The following is a 22,209-nucleotide window of genomic DNA, read 5'->3' on the forward strand; positions in this document are numbered from 1 at the left end:
ACATTAGGTCTAAATCGAGAGCTTGCTACTCACTGTAAGGAGCTGAAAGAACGCTTTCTGGTGAGATAATTTTGCTTGCTTCACGCCTTCATTAAGAGGTTGTTCCAGCTGGGCAAAACATTTCTCAATCTCCTTCTCCAAAGCCTTGATCTTCTCCTCCACAAAGGTCTCCAAGCCACTCTGCTGATAGTGATTCTGGAATGGCAGAAGAGCACAGGACACCTCATTGTGCAGCTGATGCTGCAGGCAAAATATATATACACGCCAATATTTCTTCTGACCCAAGCCTCCGCTGCATTTTGTAGCTAGGTCAGCACCTGGACAGGAGGCATCTAAAGAACACAATGTGCTGGAAGAGGCGGTGTCACCAGCCCAGTTAGTGGTGCTCTGGGTCAGCACTGAACCAAAGCCCTAGCGTGGCCTGATGCTGGAAGCTGCAGGAAGGAGGGGAGTAAGTGACAGTTGGGCTACAGGGTCGGTTCCAGGATGTGGCTTCCTTTGCGGGTAAAGCCAGTCATGCTTTTAAATGTCAATTACAGATAAGGAGAAAAGAAAAGAATCTCTGTATTTTTTTCCTCCTTTCACTGCTTTAACCCCCCACAGAACACAATGGGCTCAGTGATACGTCTTATCCTCCAGCGATATGGGTCTAGCACTGAGCAATTGGGAGGTAGTACATGGTGTGATATTAAAAAACCCAACTGGCCAATGAGAACATGGCCTTGGACAACATGGGCATGTCTAAACTAGGGAAAACTGCAAGGTTCAGCTCTGACACAGCTTCACTGATGCTTCCCACAGAATAAGCTGTAGTTTAGAAAGGATGCAGGGATTTCTATCCCTCGTCATCTAGTCCTGCTCTGGGGCTAGAACTCAGATTCTCCTGCATCACAAACTATAGTCACTCTCCCTAGTTTGAGTACAGAAGTAACCCCATTAGTGGTGAAGAATATGGAGTCTGTGACACACAGTTGAGAAGCTCCATGGGGCTATAGTGTATTTACACTCTAACCAGCTCATTGCTAGATATCTGGAGCAGATTTGCATTTGTTTCCTGCTAGGAACCATAGGGCATCTGGCCTGGTTCAAAGGATCATGGATGGAATGGGGAGAAGGCAGCGTGCAGAGAAACTGCTGCTGTGGGAAGAGAGGGGAATATTCACTGCACCATCGCTATGCTAGGAGTGAGGCAGATCGTAGCACCGAAAGCTGTCCCAGCCGTACCACCATGTCTTGTGTGGAGTTGAAATTCTCAGCCAGCAGGACAATGCCGAGAGCCTTTGTCACATAATCCATTAGCAGCTGCTTCTTCTCTTTCAGATAAATATTCCTGACGTACTCTCTCAGCTTGGGGATCTCTGGAATAGCACAGATAGGCAGAGTTAGGCCTGGTTTATACCTAGGATGACCTAGATACGGCACTCGGGGCTGTGAACATTTTCACACCCTGTGTGATGTAGTAAGGTTGACCTAACCCTCACTGTAGACACAGCTAGATTGACAGCCCTGGGTGGGGCATGTGAACTGCCTGTTCGGGGAGGCTAGCCCCCACCTTCTGACAGAGGCCCTGCCCTCTTCTCGCCGGACCCTGCCCAGGTCCCTGCAGTGGCCAGAGAAGTCCCGCCCCAGATGGCCTGAGTCCTGGGCCCCACTCCCACCCAGGCCACCAGTTCTGGTTGGCTAAAGAAGAAACAGGTCCGACAGCTGTATTAAAGAAACATGCTGCTGTTTTTGGAGAGGACCTGGGAAGTATGAAGGGAATCACTGTGAAATTGAACATTAAGCCTGACAGCCAACGAGTCCGCAAAGACAAATGTGAATTCTTCCAGCACTCTCCTGCATATTTGGGACATATCATAGATGCTTCTGGCCTCCGTAAGGCTCCTGCAAAAGTCAAGGCTATTGTGGAAGCTCCACCTCCTCAAAATGCAAGCCAGCTTCGCTCTTTTTTAGGGCTATTGAACTATTATGGTAAGTTTATTCCATAGTTAGCAACACTATTAAAACCACTACATGAACTCCTTGACCAGAACAAGGTCTGGAAGTGGACTGAAGCCTGTGAAGTTGCATTTAACAAGGCTAAATGAGCATAGCTAAATTCAGAGGTGCTGAGGCATTTTGATCTGTCCTTACCTCTACAGCTGGCCTGAGATGCCTCCCCTTTTGGAGTGGGAGTGGCCATGTCACACATTTTGCCTCATGAATCTTAAGCAAAGCAGAAACTAACTATGCTCAAATTGAACGTGAAGCACTGGGAATCGCTTTCAGAACTCGGAAATTTCACCAGTACCTGTTTGGATGGAATTCACATTTATCACCAACCATCGACCTCTAATATAAATTTTTGGACCACGCACAGGCATTCCACCATTGGCTGCTAGTTGTATGCAATGATGGGTATTGTTGCGTTCTGCACACACATATGAGATCAAATATCAGAAATCTACTCTGCACTGCAAAGCAGATGGTCTCTCAAGGTTACCTTTACCAGTTAAACATCAAGATATTATCCAGAAAGAAATCTTCTACTTTGAAGAGGTAGAGAACACACCCATCACTGCTACTCAAGTAAAGGAGGCAACTCGCATTGACCCAGTATTATCCCAAGTAATGGTCCTACTGATGCATGGAACACCTCTACGGGACTCTCAGGTCTCACCCGAGCTTCTTCCCTACATGTCCAGGAGGACGGAGTTATCAATCCATTCTGGTTGCTTGTTGTTGTGTGTTATTATTCTACCACTACTGAGACCACAGATATTAGAACAGCTACATTCAGGTCACTGTGGAATAGTGCGCATGAAAGAAATTGCACAAAGCTACTTTTGGTGGCCTGGCCTGGACAGTGCCATTGAAGAGAAGGCAAGAGCTTGTACTTCATGTCAGAGTGTGAGGAACGTGCCTCAGTTGGTGCCCTTATACCCTTGGGACTGGCCTGAAAACCCATGGCAGCACAGTCACGTTGATTTTGCTGGCCCATTTGAAGGAAGCATATTCCTGGTTGTTGTATACACCCACTCTAAATGGCCAGAAGTCTCTGTAATGCTATCCACTACTTTTTAAAGTACTATCCAGAAACTTTGTGAAATCTTTGGTAGTTTCAGTCTGTTGGAACAACTTGTGAGCGACAACGGACCACAGTTCGTCTCTTAGGAGTTTGAAATTTTATGAAAGCAAATGGGATACCTCACATCACTTCAGCACCGTATCATCCACCCACCAGTGGATTAGCAGAAAGGTTTGTGCAGACCATGAAACAAGCTTTAAGATCTGCAAGGGGACATTCCTCCATTCAAAAGCGTCTGGACACCTTCTTACAGAAACACACCTCATGCTACGACTAAAGCGTCCCCGGTCTTTTTAATGATGGGACGACAGCTGCGCACTTTCTTTGATCTGCTTAAACCCGCCAAAGCACGACAAGTTGTGCAACGTCAACAACAAAACCAAGTCATCAGAGGTGCACACAGAGCAAAAGACCGAATCTTCAGTCCTGGACAGCCTGTCCTAGCTTGGAACTCTGCTTCTGGAGCTCAATGGGTCTCTGTTACAGTCATGGCCCAAACAGGACCAGTTTCCTGCACTGTCCAGACTGCAGATGATCTCACCTGGCAGCGGCATGTAGATCAGTTGTTGCCAGGTCATACATGTCCCGAAGACACATCTCCAGTTGAACTGCCTGATCTCACCATTACAGGTGAGATACCGAATCAAGAGTAACCCATTCTCGACTCCCCTTCTCCATCCACCTCTGCAGCAGATTCAGCCCCCTCCCCTGTTCGAGCAGATACAACATCCTCCCCTGTTCGAGCTACAAGTCCTGAGCCCATTGTTAGACCCGCACCAATAACACTTTACGGGGCAAGAACACCAGAAGTCTGCCATAATCCACCTAGAGAGAGAAGTCCTCCTCAATGGCTGGATCTTTAGCTAGGGCAAACCCACAATATTGGGCAGAATAATCTCTAGTTTAGAGATGCACAACGTTTGATAGTAATATTATCAGCTGCTAAAAGCACAATTTCATATTGGGTAAGGCGTTGTGCTGAAATATGCTGAGTTTTTCCTTTAATTAACAGGGCTTCTACAGCATGTAGCACATAAAGAGTTAAAGAATGTCCAAGCACCAGATCTTGTACTTTTTGAACTAATAAAGCAGCAACTGCCACAGCTCTAAGACAGGCTGGATAACCCTGTGTCACAGAATCAAGCTGACATGAAAAATAAACAAATGGCCTTTGAGAGCCTCCCATTGGTTGTGTAAGCACTCCAGATGCAGTACCTTTATGCTCATGACAAAAAAGATTAAATTGTTTTTTATAATCTGGGAGCCCTAATGCTGGGGCTATTGACAAGGCTTGCTTTAAAGAAATGAAAGAAGCCTCAGCTTCTTCTGACCAAAGAGGTGGATCAGTCTCAGAAACTTTAGTAAGTGCGACCAGAGGCTTAGCCATAACTGCAAAATTAGGAATCCACTGCCTGCAATAACTAACCATTCCCAAAAACCCATGAATTTTTTTTTAGTTTTAGGTCTAGGAATTTTTAAAACAGCTTCTATACTCTCTGGTGAAAGCAAACGTGTTTGATAAGAAATAAGATACCCCAGATATTGAACCTCTAATTTACAGAACTGCAATTTTATCAAAGAAACACGATGCCCTTTCTCATACAGTGCCTTTAACAGAAACACAGAATCAGCAATGCATGCTTTTTCAGAATAAGAACACAAAAGCAAATCATCAATATACTGAATCAAAACAGAACCTTCAGAAAATGTTATAGACTGTAAATCTTTAGTAAGAGCTTGAGAAAAAATCGTAGAACTGTTTACAAAACCTTGTGGCAAACGTTTCCAGCAGAATTGGACCCCTTGCCATGTGAAACTAAACAAATATTGAGAATCTTTATGAATAGGTATAGAAAAAAATGCAGCACAAAGATCAATGCATGTAAAATAAGTGGAAAAGGGTGGAATTGAAGTTAAAATAGTTGCTGGGTTTGGAACCACTGAATGTTGTGGGACCACATAAGAATTAATAATACGAAGATCTTGTACAAATCTATACACAGGTTTTCCGTCTGGACCTGGTCTAGGTTTCTTAACAGGTAATATAGGAGTATTACAAGGAGATTGACAAGGTACTAAAATACCCTGCTTTAAAAACTCTTGAATCACTGGGCGAATTCCTTCTATTGCTTCCCGAGATAAAGGATACTGAGGCACCGAAGGCGGTGGACCAGGACGAACAGTAATTTTAACTGGATCTACAGATTTTAATAATCCCACTTCAGTAGAAGTATGAGCCCATAACCCTTCAGGTACTTCACTTAATGCAGGATGAGGAAGAGAAGGTTTAACTACAACTTCAGTAATTAAAGCTTGAAATAAAGGAACCAGTGAACCAGGAAAAGATAAAGAAATTCCCTCTGGTGTAAAAATCATAGTGGCATTCAATTTACATAACAAGTCTCTCCCAAACAAATGATGAGGACAATCTGGAGAAATCAAAAAAGCATGTTGTTCTGTAAGAGGTCCTATACGAACAAGTGTAGGTTTAGTCTGGGAAACACGGTGTATTTTTCCTGACACTCCCACGACCAGAATAGAATGCTTAGGGTCCAGAGGGACCTCAAAATTTTTAAGTAAACTTGACTCCGCTCCAGAATCAACTAAACAACTATAAACTTGTTCTCCTACCTGAATTTTTAATTGCGGATCAGAAGAATCTAAATTAAATGAAACAGCAAGCGAAGCTAGCAGAGTGAAGTCTCCCTCTTCATCCTAGTCTATATCTTCTAAATCATCCTCCCTTCGAATGGCCGAAACATTTTCACTTTGGGGTCGTTGATTTAAACGCGGTTGAAGCCCTCTAAATCTTACTGGACATTCACGTTTCCAGTGACCAAATTCCCCACAATAATTACAAGCATCTGCATTTTCTCTCCCTTGCCTCTGATAAATTACATTAGGCTGTCCCCGGCCAGTCTGTCTTATGCCTTGCAGGCGGCGTTCTTGAGGGGGGGCTCCCCTATTAGGATACCGAGAAAGAGCTAGTAAGCTGGAAGTTTCTTTCTGCTTTTTCTTTTCTCTCCCATTAAACACATATGTAGCAATGGAAATAACCTCAGACAACGGTTTCCCTTGCCAACCTGGAGCATTATGATAAAAATAAGATCTAATATCTCCAGCTGATTGTCTCACAAAAAAACCTGCAACCATAGATTGATTTTCCTGTAAATCAGGATTTAATCCTCCATGCTGTCTAAGGGCTTTCTTCAATCGCTCAAAAAAATCTCCTGGATGTTCATCAGGACCCTGTGTACATAATTCTACCTTAGTCCAATTAACTCCGGTTTTTGCTGCTCTTCTAATTGCTTCCAATAAAGCCAAACGATGATTAATTAAATTATTCCTTCCTGCATCACTATTATAATTCCATAAGGGATCTTCCATAGGCCATGGGCGAGTAACCTGTCCTCCCTCTTGCTTAGTAGTTTCCTGAATAATTTTCAATTTTTCCTCCTCTGTCAAAAGAGCATCTAATAACTGAGTAACATCTGCCCAAGATGGATTATAAGTAGAAAAAATAATTTTAAACTTTTTATACACTGTCTCTGGATCATCACGTAAACGTGGCATACTTTGTTGCCATAAAAGCAGATCATGTGGAGCAAAGGGAATGTGAACAAGAGATTCCTGAATACTTCCATCTCCAGTAGGGACAGGATAAGTTCTTAATGGAGCTTGAATTATAGGAATAGAAGAATTAGGATATAAATCAGAAGAGGAAGGCTCTTCATTTAGTCTACGACGAACCTGAGCTCTAGTTCCCTTACTGACAGGCTTATCTGACAGTCTGGAAGTACTAGCAGGGGGTGCGGTAGGGGAAAATGAAGATTCCTGTCCAGTCCTATACTCTCCCTCTCCCTCAAACACACAGCAAGGAGGGGGTGGCCAATCCTCCTCCTCTGCTTTCCCTGCTTGTAAATTCTTTTCATTGTAAGGCAGAGGATTAGTAAGAGAAGGATAGATTTTTGAAATAAATTCACCAGTATTAGAAATCGGCGGTGCAGATGACGGCGCAACAGTTGCCAATTTCCTTTCTAAATTCTTCACAGTTGATTTATAGCTAGCTAGCTGACTCTCCGTACGGCGTTTAAAAGCTACATTATCCCACAGATACCAATATTCCATTTGCTTAGGGTGTGGATCTTCTATTAACCCCTTCAAACACTGCAGTTTATCTAGATCAAAGGTACCTTCCTGTGGCCATTGTTTACTGGAATCTCCAGAAAAACAACCTGGCCATATCATTTTACATAACAAAATTAAGCGCTTTACAGACAAACCCTTAGAACCTGGAATAGACTTAAAATTTTTAACCATATAGTCCAAAGGACTCCCAGGGATGGGAGAAAATTGCCCCGCACCCATAACTGGGTTTTCTGATCATAAGTTGCTCACCAACTCTCACCCACACAGGGGATTACAGATTGGAATTATAACATTGCACACCAACCCTCACCCACACAGGGAATTACAGATTGGAATTATACCAGTAGACTTTGCTAATAAAATAAACAAGGGACTTTACCTTATCGCCTCCCCACCGTCTCAGCTCCGCAGAAGTTATCCCAATAGGTGAATTCACCTGGTGCCGGCTGGGTAGTTTCAGTGGAGCCGGGACGAGGAGGATGCGCGCTGGGCGTGTCCCATCTGGGTGCCAATTTGTGGAAGAACCCAAACTCAGGGGTCCTTATTTACAAGTTCTCTTGCTCAGCGGAATGTCCTGAAACAGCCAAACAACAGATTTAGCAAAGTCAAAGTTTATTCTTTACGTAAAGAAGGTGATCCCTTCAAATATAAGGAATGACACCTGCTTCCAAAAAACTGACCATATTTATAGGATGGTATAAACAAGTTTTTACACGTCACAGTTTCCATGGTCATACATACTAAAAAGTATTATCTACGAATTTTCTAACTGAATCCTTGCAACTTTCCTTATCTAAGTTACAAGGTCTTTCTCTGCATTCCATCTGTACTAGTGTCTAGATCTCTTAACTATTTCATTACTACAAAACATTCTAAGATTAAATAACTGCTAACAAAACATTTTCTATCTCAGACTTTTTACAGTGAATTCTAAAATCAGTTCTCAGCAAAAACAGAGACCCCATCTTGTTTTCCCTTCACAGGTTTAACCAGGAAATGAGGCGGTCAAACCTCATTACCTCAGTTAGTGATTGTTCTGTTAAACGGGTGTTTTTATTGGGGAGGAGGAATATGTTCTGTATTTTGTGTCTTGCTTTATTGCCTAGGTTGCTGTAGCAACAGAGTTTAGCTTGTTGCCATAGCAATAGAGTTAGACTATTAGGGGATAGCTCAGCCAGTCCTGGCTGGTTTTAGTGTAGTTCAATAAAGACTTTTCATGGGTTTGCATCTCTCTGTGTTCCGTGCTGATTTCTCTCTGAATACTTTCCAAGGATTTAACATAACAGTCACCTATTCCAGTACTTCACCACCCTCCTACTGAAAAAGATTTTCCTAATATCCAACCTAGACCTCCCGCACTTCAACTTGAAACGAAAACCAGTCACAGCACCGAGCCCTGGTGCACTGCACTTGTTACGGGCTGCCAACTAGACATCGAGCCGTTGATCATCATCCGTTGAGCCCGACAATCTAGGCAGCTTTGTATCCATCTTATAGTTCATTCATCCAATCCATATTTCTTTAACTTGCTGAAAAGAATACTGTGGGAGACTGTATCAAAAGCTTTGCTGAAGTCAAGGAACATCACGTCCACCGCTTTCCCCACATCCACAGAGCCAGTCATCTCATCAGAGAAGGCAATGAGGTTGGTCAGACATGACTTGTCCTTGGTGAATCCATGATGACTGTTCCTGATCACCTTCCTCTCTTCCAAGTCTTCAAAATGGATTCCTTGAGGACCTGCTCCATGATTTTTCCAGGGATTGAGGTGAGGCTGACCGGTCAGTAGTTCCCTGGATCCTCCTCCTTCCCTTTTTTGAAGATGGGCACTATACTTGCCTTTTTCCAATCATCTGGGACCTTCCCCAATTGCCACGAGCTTTCAAAGATAATGGTCAATGGCTCTGCAATCACATCAGCCAATTCCCTCAGCACCCTCGGATGCATTGCATCCATCCCCATGGACCTGTGCATATCCAGCCTTTCTAAATAGTCTTGAACCTGTTCTTTCAGCACTGAGAGCTGCTCACCTCTGCCCCATTCTCTGCTGCCCAGTGCAGTAGTCTGGGAGCTGACCTTATTTGAGAAGACGGAGGCAAAAAAAATACTTCAGCTTTTTCCACATCATCTGTCACTAGGTTGCCTCCCCCATTCTGTAAGGGCAGGGACAATGTGGCAGGGATTGTCTCTTATGTCCATGTAGAGCACCTAGCAGCACAGAGCCCTGACTGTGGTTGTGGCCGCCAGGTGTAATTGTAATACAAATAATAATAATAAATGTAATCCCCACAGTTTGGGGGGAAGCTTCTGCACATTTACATGCTGCTTGGAACCAAATTCCTGCACCTGTGATTTTCGCCCATCACCAGTAAGAGATGCACACAGGAGATGCAGAGTAAGTGCTTTGCACAATTAATTTTAGCAATTCATGTTGAAAGAACAATTGCATGTTACCTGTCTCTTCCTTAGTGAGATGCTTCTCCTGCCAGTATTCTGTGGCGCTGACTGTGTAAACTAGATCAGGCTTGTGCAGAATTTCTGAATCACTCGGCAGTGTTCTCTAAAAAAAACAGAGAGAGACTATTTAAAAAGTGGGGTTATTGAAGCAGCTTTAGAAAAACCTTATTGTCGCTGCCTAATTCCACCCCAGTTAGCGCAATAAGTGATGCAATGAGTGTTAATTTAATTAGTTGTGCATCCTCAACCTACCCCATTCACATCAGGGTCCAGTTCAAAACTGCACTCCCTCACTCCCTTTAGCAGCATATTCCTCTGTCTCATCTCACCATTGTTGGTGCAAGAGCCTCTTCCTCTGCAGTTTCTGCCACTATGAACAGCTTCATGAACCTCTCTGCCTCATCAGTGTCCCAGCTCATCTTTCTTCCTTTCTGAGGCCTTCTTTCCTCTCTCCCTACATTATCGGCTTTGTTTAAGGAATGTTTTGTGCTGCAGACAAACAGTGCATCTTCAATTCCTAATTCTGTATTACTATGGAGCAATTTGATGTGGGTTGTCAATTTTTCATTGATCAAACACCGAACTGAGGCTCATCTTTGTCTATGCATTGACTTTAGCGCCTCGATTCCTTGTTTATGACTCAGAATCAAATCAGAGAGGATGGTCAGTTCCAAACACACAGGTTTTCATCACTTGAGGTAAAGGAGAGCTCCCTAATGGAGTTTTCAGAAGTGCCTAACAAAGTTAGGCAACTAAATCCAATGAAAGTTTATGGGAATTAGGCAGTGAAGACAGAGATAGATCTGGCCCCAGAATTCATTAGAACTTGTAACTTTGTATGTTAACATTCAGGTTTTTATACTATAACTGAGACCATTTAGAAGTCATCCCATCTCATGAGAAAACACTTGGTAATAAATATTAGTCCAAGGACCATCACATTTGCTACTGAAATATAATAGGAATAGGTTTCCAGTAACTGGAAAACCCATTGTTATATATTTTACCTTGAATTTTTTCTTCATTCCACGGCTTTTCGTCTCTTTCACGGTTGTGTTCCTCTCTAAAATGGCATCATGTTTGGTTTCTATAGGTTTCTATATTTGGAAAGGTAATGAAAGTTACTATAGGTAGTACCCCAAAATGCTCCCACAGTTTTTGAAGCCAGCTGACCGCATCTAATCTGGTTTCCAACATAACATAGGGCAAACTTTACCCACGAATTTCTACATCAAGCCCAGAACTTCTGTTTGAGCTAGAGCAGATCTTTTAGGGCTTGTCTACATGAAGCAGTAATGTCAACTAAAGGGATGTGAGTTCTACAGCCTACTAACATGTTGCACATGAATTAGTCCTTGTGGACCCTGCCGGCCTGGACTAGAAGTTCCCTAGTGTGCTTTTAACATAATGCTATTTGAAACAGCACTACGTTAGTAAGTGTCCGCATGAATTTGTCAAACACAAGTCATGTCAGACGAACTTAATAGCTTTCTCTGACAGGGGAAGAAGCCTTGTGGATGGGGAGAAGTGGTAGATGTGGTTCATCTTGACTTTAGTAAGGTTTTGATACTGTCTCACATGACCTTCTCATAAACAAACTAGGAAAACGGCCTAGATGGTGCTACTATAAGGTGGGTGCATAACTAGTTGGAAAACTGTTCCCAGAGAATGGTTATCAGTGGTTCACAGCCAAGCTGGAAGGGCATAACGAGTGGGGTCCTCCAGAGTCCTGGTCCTGTTCAATATATTCATAAATGATTATGATAATGGCATAGAGAATACACTTAACGCCTGCAGATGATACCAAGCTGGGAGGGGTTTCCAGTGCTTTGAAGAATAGGATTAAAATTCAAAATGATATGGACAAACTGGAGAAATTGTCTGAAGTAAATAGGATGAAATTCAATAAGGAGAAATGCAAAGTATCCACTTAGGAAGGAACAATCAATTATTGAAAGCAAGACACAAGAAGTAATTCTGCTCTACTCAGCACAGATAAGGCCTCAATTGGAGTACTGCGTCTAAATCTGGGTGCCACATTTCAGGAAAGATGTGGACAAATTGGAGAAAGTCCAGAGAAAAGCAACAGAAATGATTCAAGGTCTAGAAAACATGACTTATGTGGAAAGAGTGACAAAACTGGGTTTGTTTAGTCTATAAAATAGAAGACTGAGGAAGGACATAACAGTTCAAGTGCATAAAAAGTTGTTACAAGGAAGGAGAAAAATTATTCTCCTTAATGTCTGAGGACAGGAAAGTAGCAATGGCTTAAATTGTAGCAAGGGAGGCTTAGGATGGACATTAGGAAAAACTTCCGGTAGATTAGCTAAGCTATGGAACAAATTGCCTAGAGAGGTTGTGAAGTCTCCATCACTGGAGCTTTTTAAGAATGGGTTAGACAAACACCTGTTGAGGATGATCTAGTTATTACTCAGTCTTGCCTTGAGTGCAGGGGACTGGACTCCATGACCTCTCAAGGTCCCTTCTTGTCCTACACTTATAGGATTCTATGTTAAAGCCCACAGGTACCAATGGACCAATGCACTTTAGAAATCACACACACACCCATAGTCCACATTACTGCTCTGTGTAGACAAGCCCTTTGAAAGATAGTCAGTCTTGATGTAAAGTCTCCAAGTGACCATCCCATCCTAGGTAAATTGGTTCAATGATTAATTACCCACACTGTTAACATTGTTTGCCTTATTCATAGTTTGAATTTATCCTGTTTCAGATTCCAGCCACTGGATCTTGTTAGGTCTTTTTTTGCTAGACTGAAGAGTCATCTGCTCTCGGAAATCTCTTTCCCATGTAGGCATTTGTAGTTTGTGATCAAGTCACCTCTTAACCTTCTCTTGGCTAAATTATATTAATTGAACTAACTGCGAACTATCAAAAGAATTAAACAGCATTATTGCTTTCAATAACATTCATTTTGGTTTTGGTTCATGTAATTTAAAACTATCTTTTCGTAAGCTGCTTCTCCCAGGTTAGTTAGTGAGGCAGACATTGCTACATGAAACACAAAATCCAGCTCTAGTGGAGTTAATTTGTATTGTAATCTGAAGCATATCTTCAGCTCCTAATTTGATCTTCTGTCATTTTACATTGGACAACATTCGATCAAGGCTTGTTTTGTCTGTGAACTGATTTTAGTTCTTTGAACCCTTGTTTATGATTCAGAAATAAACCATAGAAGGCTAGAAAAGATGGTCTAGTGGCTACGAAACTAGACTGGGACTAAGGAGATCCAGACTGGATTTCCAGCTCTGTCACAGACTCCCTGTGTGACCTTGTACAAGTAACTGAGTCTCTCTGTGCCTCAGTTCCCCAATTGTAAAATGGGAATAATGGCCCTGCCTCACAGGGGTGAGGGGATAAATTGAATAATGTTTGTGACATGCTCAGATACTACTAGGATTATGGCCATAAATAAATAAACCCATATGGCTGAGTTCACTCAACTTTGTTATTAATGCTGCCTAAATTCTAACATTTTGCATTCCTCAGGGCTCCCATGTTGAGGGACAACCCTATTATTCCCATTTTACAGATGGAGAAGCTAAGGAACAGAGAATTGCCAAGGAATACACTACGAATCTCTGAGATGGGATAAGAACAAGGGACTTCCTGGCTTTCACACCCTGCACCAGGCCGCTCTTAGGATATTTACCTGATTCCAGCTGATGATCTACTTCCTTTCTGAACTACAAATGCTGATAGCTCTTGTAATTTTATCCTGACTGTGGGGTAAACTGCATTTTTCTTAGCCACACAAGGCGAATGGGGGTGCTCATGTGTGGAGCATGAGCAGGCGATACCTAGATTGGGCCCAGTGGATGCTATAAATGCCTAATTTTTAAAAATATTTAGCCCTGCAGCTCCTCTTACAGTAAGCAGAACTCTTGCTGGTACAACCCTTTGTATTTAGGAGCCTAGGGGATAACACCATCTTCAGACGACAAATCAGTTACCTCTCAGTTTTGTTCATGGAGCGTCTTCAATTTAATTTTTTTTTTTTTTTTTTTTTTAAGTCTGCAAATACTCACGTTATTCTGTTTTCTTTCCCTGGGAAAAAATGAAAAGGACACATTTAACCAGGTTTGACAAAAATCCTGTCATGCCCCTTGCACATAAATATGTGCAGGGGTTTATTGGAAGGTGAAAATACACAGCCTGAAAAGTGGGCTTTAGTGTGTTCATAGATGTTGCCAGCCTGGATCAGACCCAAGGTCCACCTAGCCCAGCATCCTGTCCCTAGCAGTGACCAGCACCAGGTGCTTCAGTGGAAGGTGCAAGAATCCCTGTAGAGGACAATTACAGAATGACCTGTTTCTTCCCAATGCCTGTGACACAGAGGTGAATTGGTCGTTCACAGCTCTTGTCAGGCCTGACATACTGGCTCCCCCTGACACACTGATTCTCCTATAGCTCCAGTGTTACTTTCGGAAGAGGAGGATCAGAGTTCTATCCCCGCTACTGCTGTGAAGTTCTGAGTGGTTACTGCAGCTGGGCAGGTGACATTGGTGAAGTGTTGGGTTGGGAGAGATTGGATACATTCAGATGAAAAGACTGCTATGGCAGATTTCACGTAGTTTAATTGTAAAATAGAGGATGCTTTTCAATCCTCAGCTCCCACATTCAGTTCCTGCTGCCGACTCTCTCAGGGGCACAGTGTTATACACACAGATACCTACACTTTCATCCTGTCTAGACCAGAGGTTCTCAAACCGGGGAAGGGCCCCCCTGAACTGGGGGTGTGGAATATATTCTAGTGAGCCCCTGAGAAGCTTTAGGAAAAAAGAAACTTCCTGCGCACATTTCACCCACAGTGGTGAATAACTGCAAAGCTGATTCCTCCAGACATATAAAGTCCTCAGATGGTGCTGTGCATCTGACTCTAGATGGCGCTGTGCATTCTGGTGGATTTCTGTTATGCTTGCATAGTGTTATACAAAGCCGTTGCCATCTGTCTGTTAATCCATTTGCTGCGATGCAGTGTTCACATTTAATTGTAAGCATCCCCGCAGTTTTGCTTTTGCTCTTATTACAATGGATCGTTGGGTCTGTCTGAATCAATGCCTTACTGAATTTCATATTTAGTGAGATTTGCATGTTGATTTATTTTTTCCCTGTATATGTACGTGTGTGGCAGAAGGGTGGGTGTAAACTATTACTAGACACAAAGAAGGGAGGCGTGATCAAATACGTTTGAGAACCACCGGTCTAGACCAAGACTGTTGTTAGACACTGAAAACACCAGCCAGAACAAATGCCATATGCTTCAGAAGCCGATGTGTGAACATGGACTGGCTGGGAGATAGAAGGAGGGGCTGCAGGAGGAAGACGGGCAGACAGACTGTACATCTCTGAGGGAAGGACTTTCACACTTCCTGAAGCCCGGGGATAGACTATTCCACTACCTCAGGTATTCATCCAGATGAAGCTGATCAGACTTGGTGACCACCAGAGCGATGTCGCTGCACATCCCGCCTTGGTAAGCTTTGATGCTCTCAGTCAGCAGCACTTCATGCACTTTGTCCCCCACAACTCGTTCGATCTTGCTGATAACCCAAATTACTGAACATTTATTGATGCTCTTAAGGAGAACGACAGAGAGAGAGAGAGAGAGAGAGAGAATTATATCTGGAAGGGAAAAGGCAGCCAGGCTCCATCCTGCAACACGCGGAGCACCCTCGATTCCCCACTGACGGCCATGGCAATGGAGAGTGCTCAGTCTCTGCAGGATTGTGTTAGCAATTTGAGCCCCTCGTTCAAGCCCCCCAGCTATGATGCATCTGTACCATTCAGGACAGCACAAGCTGGAGGTTCAGAGTTGACCTCTAGGGATATGTCTACACAGCAATTAGACACCCGTGGCTGGCCTGAGTTAGCTGGCTTGGGCTGTGGGGCTGTAAAATTGCTGTATAGACATTTGCATTTGGACTGGAGCCTGAGCTCTAGACCGCACGGGAGGAGGGCGAGGTCCCGGAGCCTGAGATGCAGTGAACGTCTACACGGCAATTTTACAGCCCCATGTCCCGAGCTGGAGTCAGCTGACCTGGGCCAGCTGCGGGTGTTTAATTGCTGTGTAGACATTCAGTGGGATAGCCCTAGGAGAGAGAAGATAAAGGAGCATGTGATCTTTGCAGGATCTGCACTTCAAAAGAAAACCATCAGTCTCCCAGTGACGTGCGGAGGTGCTATGGGCCTTTGATGCTATGGGAATCCAGCAGCAGCAGTGATCCAAGCTGGGAAGCAGCGTTAGCTAATAGCAGGGGTGCACCCTCAGGTGCTGATTCTGTCCATTCCACTAAAGCCTTCCCCAGACCCCAGAGCACATTGCCCTCTCCAGAGCTTTGCTCCCTTTGTTACACTGGAATAGTGATGTTAGAATCAGTGTTTAAAGACTCTCCAGCCAAATCATGTCTCAGCATTTCCTTCCACACAGCGCAGAGCTGGCAAGTCACCTCTTTCCACATTTCATCCCTTTTGCTGTTGTAATCTCCTGTCCCGGGAATATCCATAAACACGACACCTTCCGGAATCACATCTGACTTCGGAATCGTCACTTCCACATATTTGATTAGTGGCCAGAGTCGCATCTTGGTTCCCACTTCATCCTGTGCTGGTTCCTCCACATCCTTGTCATTGTGACACCGGATATAAGGGTCCAGTTTCTCAGAGAGTTCTTTTGCCTGGGACACCAGAAATAAATCAAACTCTGCCCCTCTATGGTGATAGAACCTTGAAGTCCTCTGTGAACAGTAATGAATTGAACAACCTTCCACTGGGGGTGTTGTGAGACCAAGTTTCATCCCACACTATTCATCCCCCACTGCACAATCACCCATTTCCTATCACTGTCTTGAATCTCTCCCCTCCTACTTTTGGTTCTCTGATAAAGGAATGATTCGATGGTAAATAGTTTGAGAGCCACTGCCTTAATTCATGCAGCATGATTCACACTCGCATGTAAAACTTGTAGAATTGTTCAGCATTGTTGACTTCATATAAGTGATGTCACAGGAAAAACAATGTGGAGTTCATTTAGCCGATGACAAGAAGCAATATTTCCTTGCTTCTCCTCCCCGCCTGCCCCTCACCCACCTTCACTGTCTGAGACTGGGCCGTACTCACTTAGCCCTGCTGCTCCAGCACCCCCCCTTGCACCCATGCCTCCCCCTGCTCTAGCACCTCCCTCCCCATCCTACCCCTGTCTGGACCCCACCTATCCGCTCACCTCCCCAGCCTCCTCCCGCTCTGGACCCACCCCACCCATCCCCCCACATAAGAACTGCCATACTGGGTCAGACCAATGGTCCATCTAGCCCAGTATCCTGTCTTCTGACAGTGGCCAGGGCCAGGTGCTTCAGAGGGAGTGAATGGAACAAAGCTCTTTATCTAATGATTCATCCCCTGTCGTCCACTCCCAATTTCTGGCAGTGAGAGGTTTAGGGAAACCCAGAGCATGGGGTTTGTCCCTGATCACCTTGGCTAATAGCCATTGATAGACTTGTCCTCCGTGAATTTATCTAATTCTTTTTTGAACCTACAATGGTCTTCTGGATTTGGAATTTATGAACAGACACTCACTCACCTGCGCTGCTTTGAGTTGAATCCATTTTGAGGCAGGGATATTTACTAGTAGCTTCGCACTCAATAGATCTTCGTAAGATCTGGCTTCAGCATCTTTCCCATAGAGCGCTCGAAGCTTTTGGACAGCTTCACCTACATCACCCTCCTCCTCCCCTTCTTCTTCTTCCTCCTCCCCTTCCTCCTCCTCCTCCTCAGGTTTCTTCACAAGCTCCACCAGATTCTTCAGTTCCTTATTCCATTCCTGCCAGGGCAGAGCAGGGCAAACAGGCCATTATTACCTTGGGCATTTGGGTGCTGGGCTGGGAGCTGGGCAAGGTTGTTATTATGGGATAATGCAGGTGCTGGGGCTGGATTTGATTAGGGTTCTACAGGCAGCGGTCGTGGATGTCAGTAGCTATGGGGGTGCCTGGAGCTCGGGCTGGGTGGGAGTGGTGTAACAGCCGTCCAACTAAAGTGACTGAAGAGCTGTTTGAATGCTGAGCAGAGGGTGTGGTAGGGGAGCTGAGAAGTGGCTCAGTGCTGCAGGAGAAGATATGGGGAGCAATAGTGCAGAAGCAGCATGAGTGGTTCCCTGGATTGTGCAGCAGACAAACCAGCTGTGGTTCTAGCAGCGGGAATCCCCTCTGGCCAACTGCAAGCAAAGCAGGGAGGGAAGTGCTGTTGCTTCCTCTTGTCCACTCTGGGCCTCCTAAGCAGCAGAGAACCAGCCCCAACCCTGTCCTGGAGCCCACAGCCATCATCAGGCAGGAATGAGCCCCAATGTAAGAAGCATCCAGCAGGGGCCATGTGGGCCAGGCAGCCAGCCGCCCTCTCCATAAGACAGAGATTCACTGTGGAGAGGGCAGGGCTACACACCGAGCAGCCAGGATACTGTCCTAAAGAACACATCCACCCCATGCCCCGTGCCATGTAGAGGAATCAGCCTTGCCTCTCGTGAGAGAAGGTGAATTTTTGCCTCGTAGTTTTTGCCCTGGTTGCTGTTGACTTGCACTATGCATGAGGTGCAGGCTTCACTCCCTGACACTGGCAGGAAGAACTTGTGCTCGACGATGGCATTGAACAGCGTGCTCTTCCCGGCCCCAGTACCACCAAAGAGCCCGATGTAAATGGGGTCCAAGGAAGACTTGGTCTTCAAGGTGAGGAGACGGTTCCTGAGGAGGAGGGGAGAGGGAGGGAGGGTTAGACAGACTCATGTATTTGGGAAAGGCCAGGCAGCTCCCTTCCTCACAAACAGAGACCCATTGCAGTCAATGGAAAGATGCCCCTCCTCAAATGATTTCAATGAACACTGGATCAGGCTCCGCCATCGTGAAGGTTTGGCGGGATGGATAGACAAGTGTCAGCACCATACGCCATGAACCAAGGCCGAGAGCGGCTACAGCTGGCGAGGGTGTGAGGAACCCTGGGTTACGCCCCCAGAAGCAGAAGGTCTGTGTCATGGGTGTGTGTACCCCACGCTAGCCCAACAACCAAAGGGTTAATCCAGGCACTGCCAGCCACTGCTGCTTGGCAGACCAGCAGAGTGAGCATGTTGGAGAAAGGAACTCCGTCATCAGACTGCTACAGAGCTGCCCAGGGACACCACCCCAGAAAGGGGCAGCCGGCCAACAGAGTGATGAGCTGCAGATGCCCAAGGGAAGGTAGGAAGGAAGGATCTCAGGGCTCTGTCAGAGTCAGCAAATCTTGACTCTCCTTGTCTAGCTGGAGGGCTCTGAGCTGGAACCCAGAGGACCGGGTGGACCTGGATTTCCCTGTCAGCTCCCCGACAGACCTGAGAACAGAGAGGGGTTCCAGGTTCCTGCACACCAGGAGTGGACTGACAGCCCCGCTGAGCTGAGTGAGCCAGAGTCATGGCTCCCTCCCTCGTTTGGCTGGTGTGGGGGCATCTTTGCACTGACGCAGCACCTCCCAGTCTGACTCAGGTCTGTGTAATGGTTGTGAGTCCTGGGTCCAACCATCGTAAGCCCGGGTTTACAACGTCATGTGGACGCACAAGCGCAGGCTTGGAAACCCCTAGTCTGTAGGCATGGGTCAGGTTTACTACATTGCAGACATACCCCAATGGCCTTGATCTCCCCACATCATCCTGTTCAGGGGGCAGGGTTCACCCTGGCTGGAAAAGGCAGTGGGGCCTGATCTCAAACTGGGAGCATCCCCAGGGAGCTGTGTAAGCCCACAGCAGCCTGCGCAAAGGTCTTGCGCCATCACACCAGCTCTTTGCTCCTCCTTGGTTCCTGAGCAGCAAGAGTCTATAGAACTTGCACCATTGGGGATGCCCCACCCGTCAGCAATTTTCTCTTGGAGCCCTGTGCAGAGACCTGTGTTGAGAAGATACCTGCAGTGGTGTTATCTTTTCCAGGAGCTGTACACAGCTGGGGGAATGAACGGGCCGTGCAGCAGGGATATCCCATAACTGCAGGGTCCTTATACTTTCTTCTGAAGCAGCTGGTGCTGCCTCTGTCAGAGACAAGACACTGGGCTAGTGGGAATCATAGAAGATTAGAGTTGGCAGGGACCTCAGGAAGTATCTAGTCCAACCCCCTGCTCACAGCAGGACCAACCTCCACTAAATCATCCCAGCCAGGGCTTTGTCAAGCCGCAGCTTAAAAACCTCTAAAATGGAGATTCCACCACCTCCCCAGGTAACCCATTCCAGTGCTTCACCACTGTAGTGAGGGGGTGTGGTCTCCCTCCCAGACTGCCAGGGAGAACCAGACCGGGCCGGTGGGGGCGGAGCTAGAGCCTGCCTGTCTACCAACCCGGAAGCGAGGGGGCGGGACAGGAAGTACAAAGGGGAGGCCCAGGAGCTCAGTCAGGAGCTGGCTCCGGGAGGGGAAGGATGTCCCTCCTGGTCCTTCAGGGTTGCTGGCGGCCTGGTACCCAGGTGAGCCGACTGAGACCAGGTATCCAGGGAAGCGGACCAGGGCCGGCATCCGGGAGCAGGCGAAGGACCAGCGCGAGGCCTGGGGCCCCACGGTACCCCCAGATACCCCCACCCTGTCGGACCAGGGGATTCCGAGGGTCGAGGACCTGGAGGAGTTGCCCGATGCAGATGTGGAGGAAGGGGCCCTACGCGGGCCAGACTTGGAGGAGCTGTCCCTGGAAGGACAGGCGAACAAGGGTGAGGCGTGGGCCTTGACTGGGCCCAACCTGAAGGAGCTACCCCCCACCAACGGCCCCGAAGAGCTGCCCGACCTGCCACCCCCCAACAAGATTGAGGGATTCTACAATCTGCCCCTGGGCACCCACCCTGACAAGGGTGACTGGACTCCAGAATCCCAGGTACCTGAGGGACAGGGGGAAGGAAGTGGCCCAGGAGAGGGGCACACGGTCTGGGAACTGGGGAGCCGGACAGTAAGTCAGCGTGTTTCGGTCGGGACCCCACTGACCCCGTGGCATACCTCTCAGCCACAGCTAAGGACTTGGGCTGGGACGCAGTGGAGTTGGGTGGGCCTGCGTCCCCCTCTCCCTTCCCCCACCACACCAGTAACCCTTAGACTGCTTTGCTGCCCCTCCTGGGGGACTTGAACTAGGTAAAGCTCGGGGACTGTTCCCCCAGTCCCGAGCTGGGACTATCCCTGCTGAGGCAGGGTAGTGCAGGGGTGAGGCCTCCCTCCCAGACTGTCAAGAGGGGTCTACAACTACCCTCCTAGGAAATACATTTTTCCCAGCGTCCAACCTAGACCTCCCCAACTGCAACTTGAGACCATTGCTCTTTGTTCTGTCATCTGCCACCACTGAGAACAGCCTAGCTCCATCCTCCCTGGAACCCCCTTTCAGGTAGTTGAAGGCGGCTATCAAATCCCCCCTCATTCTTCTCTTCTGTAGACTGAACAAGCCAAGTTCTCCCAATCTCTCCTCATAAGTCTTGTGCTCCAGCCCCCTAATCTTTTTTATTGCCCACCGCTGGACTCGTCCCAACTTGTCCACATCCTTTTTGTATTGGGGGGCCCAAAACTGGACACAATACTCCAAATGTGGCCTCACCAATGCTGAATAGAGGGGAATAATCACTTCCCTCGATCTGCTGGCAATGCTCCTACTAACGCAGCCCAATGTGCCATTAGCCTTCTTGGCAACCAGGGCACACTGCTGACTCATATCCAGCTTCTTATCCACTGTTACCCCCAGGTCCTTTTCTGCAGAACTGCTGCCTAGCTCATCGGTCCCCAGTCTGTAGCTGTGCATGGGATTCTTCCATCCTAAGTGGAGGACTTCGCACTTGTGCTTGTTCACAATCAGATTTCCTTTGGCCCAATCCTCCAGTTTGTCTAGGTCACTCTGCATCCTAACCCTACCTTCCAGGGTATCTACCACTCCCCCCAGCTTAGTGTCATCTGCAAACTTGCTGAGGGTGCAATCTACCCCATCCTCCAGATCATTAAGGAAGATGTTGAACAAAACCGACCCCTGGGGCACTCTGTTTGTGACCAGCTGCCAGCTAGACATGGAGCCGTTGATCACTATCCATTGAGCCCGATGACCTAGCTAGCTCTCTATCCATTTTATGGTCCATTCATCCAACCCATACTTCTTTAACTTGCTGATAAGAATACTGTGGGAGACTATATGAAAAGTTTTGCTAAAGTCAAGGTATATCACGTCCACCGCTTTCCCCACATCCACAGAGCCAGTCACCTCTTCATAGAAGGCAATCAGGTTGGTCAGGCATGACTTGCCCTGGGTGAATCCATTTTGACTGTTCCTGATCACCTTCCTCTCTTCCAAGTGCCTTAAAATGGATTCCTTGAGGACCTGCTCCATGATTTTTCCAGGGATTGAGGTGAGGCTGACTGGTCTGTAGTTCCATGGATCCTCTTTCTTCCCTTTTATTGATGATGGGGACTATATTTGCCTTTTTCCAATCAACAGGCACCTCCCTCAATTGCAACGAGCTTTCAAAGATAATAGCTAATGGCTCTGAAATCACATCAGCC

At 46.3% G+C, this 22,209-nt stretch overlaps 1 protein-coding gene across 4 annotated transcripts in view; it reads right to left on the reverse strand.

The window, feature by feature from the left end:
• LOC137143947 (nuclear GTPase SLIP-GC-like) overlaps positions 1-22,209 on the reverse strand; it is a 46,998-nt gene that overhangs the window by 12,745 nt on the left and 12,044 nt on the right. For all 4 annotated transcript variants that reach the window (XM_067534021.1, XM_067534024.1, XM_067534023.1 and 1 more), the window contains exons 5-13: positions 18,201-18,423; positions 17,274-17,513; positions 16,144-16,371; positions 15,097-15,272; positions 13,723-13,741; positions 10,681-10,770; positions 9,671-9,776; positions 1,225-1,358; positions 34-195 (exon numbers count right to left, since the gene is read on the reverse strand). In XM_067534021.1, the coding sequence (XP_067390122.1) occupies positions 34-195; positions 1,225-1,358; positions 9,671-9,776; positions 10,681-10,770; positions 13,723-13,741; positions 15,097-15,272; positions 16,144-16,371; positions 17,274-17,513; positions 18,201-18,423 (1,378 nt within the window). The remainder of the gene's footprint in view (positions 1-33; positions 196-1,224; positions 1,359-9,670; positions 9,777-10,680; positions 10,771-13,722; positions 13,742-15,096; positions 15,273-16,143; positions 16,372-17,273; positions 17,514-18,200; positions 18,424-22,209) is intronic.

Source organism: Emydura macquarii, unplaced genomic scaffold (genome assembly GCF_026122565.2).
Source record: "Emydura macquarii macquarii isolate MOO-44397 ecotype Brisbane River unplaced genomic scaffold, CSIRO-AGI_Emac_v2 contig_3372, whole genome shotgun sequence".
Taxonomy (NCBI): Eukaryota; Metazoa; Chordata; order Testudines; family Chelidae; genus Emydura; species Emydura macquarii.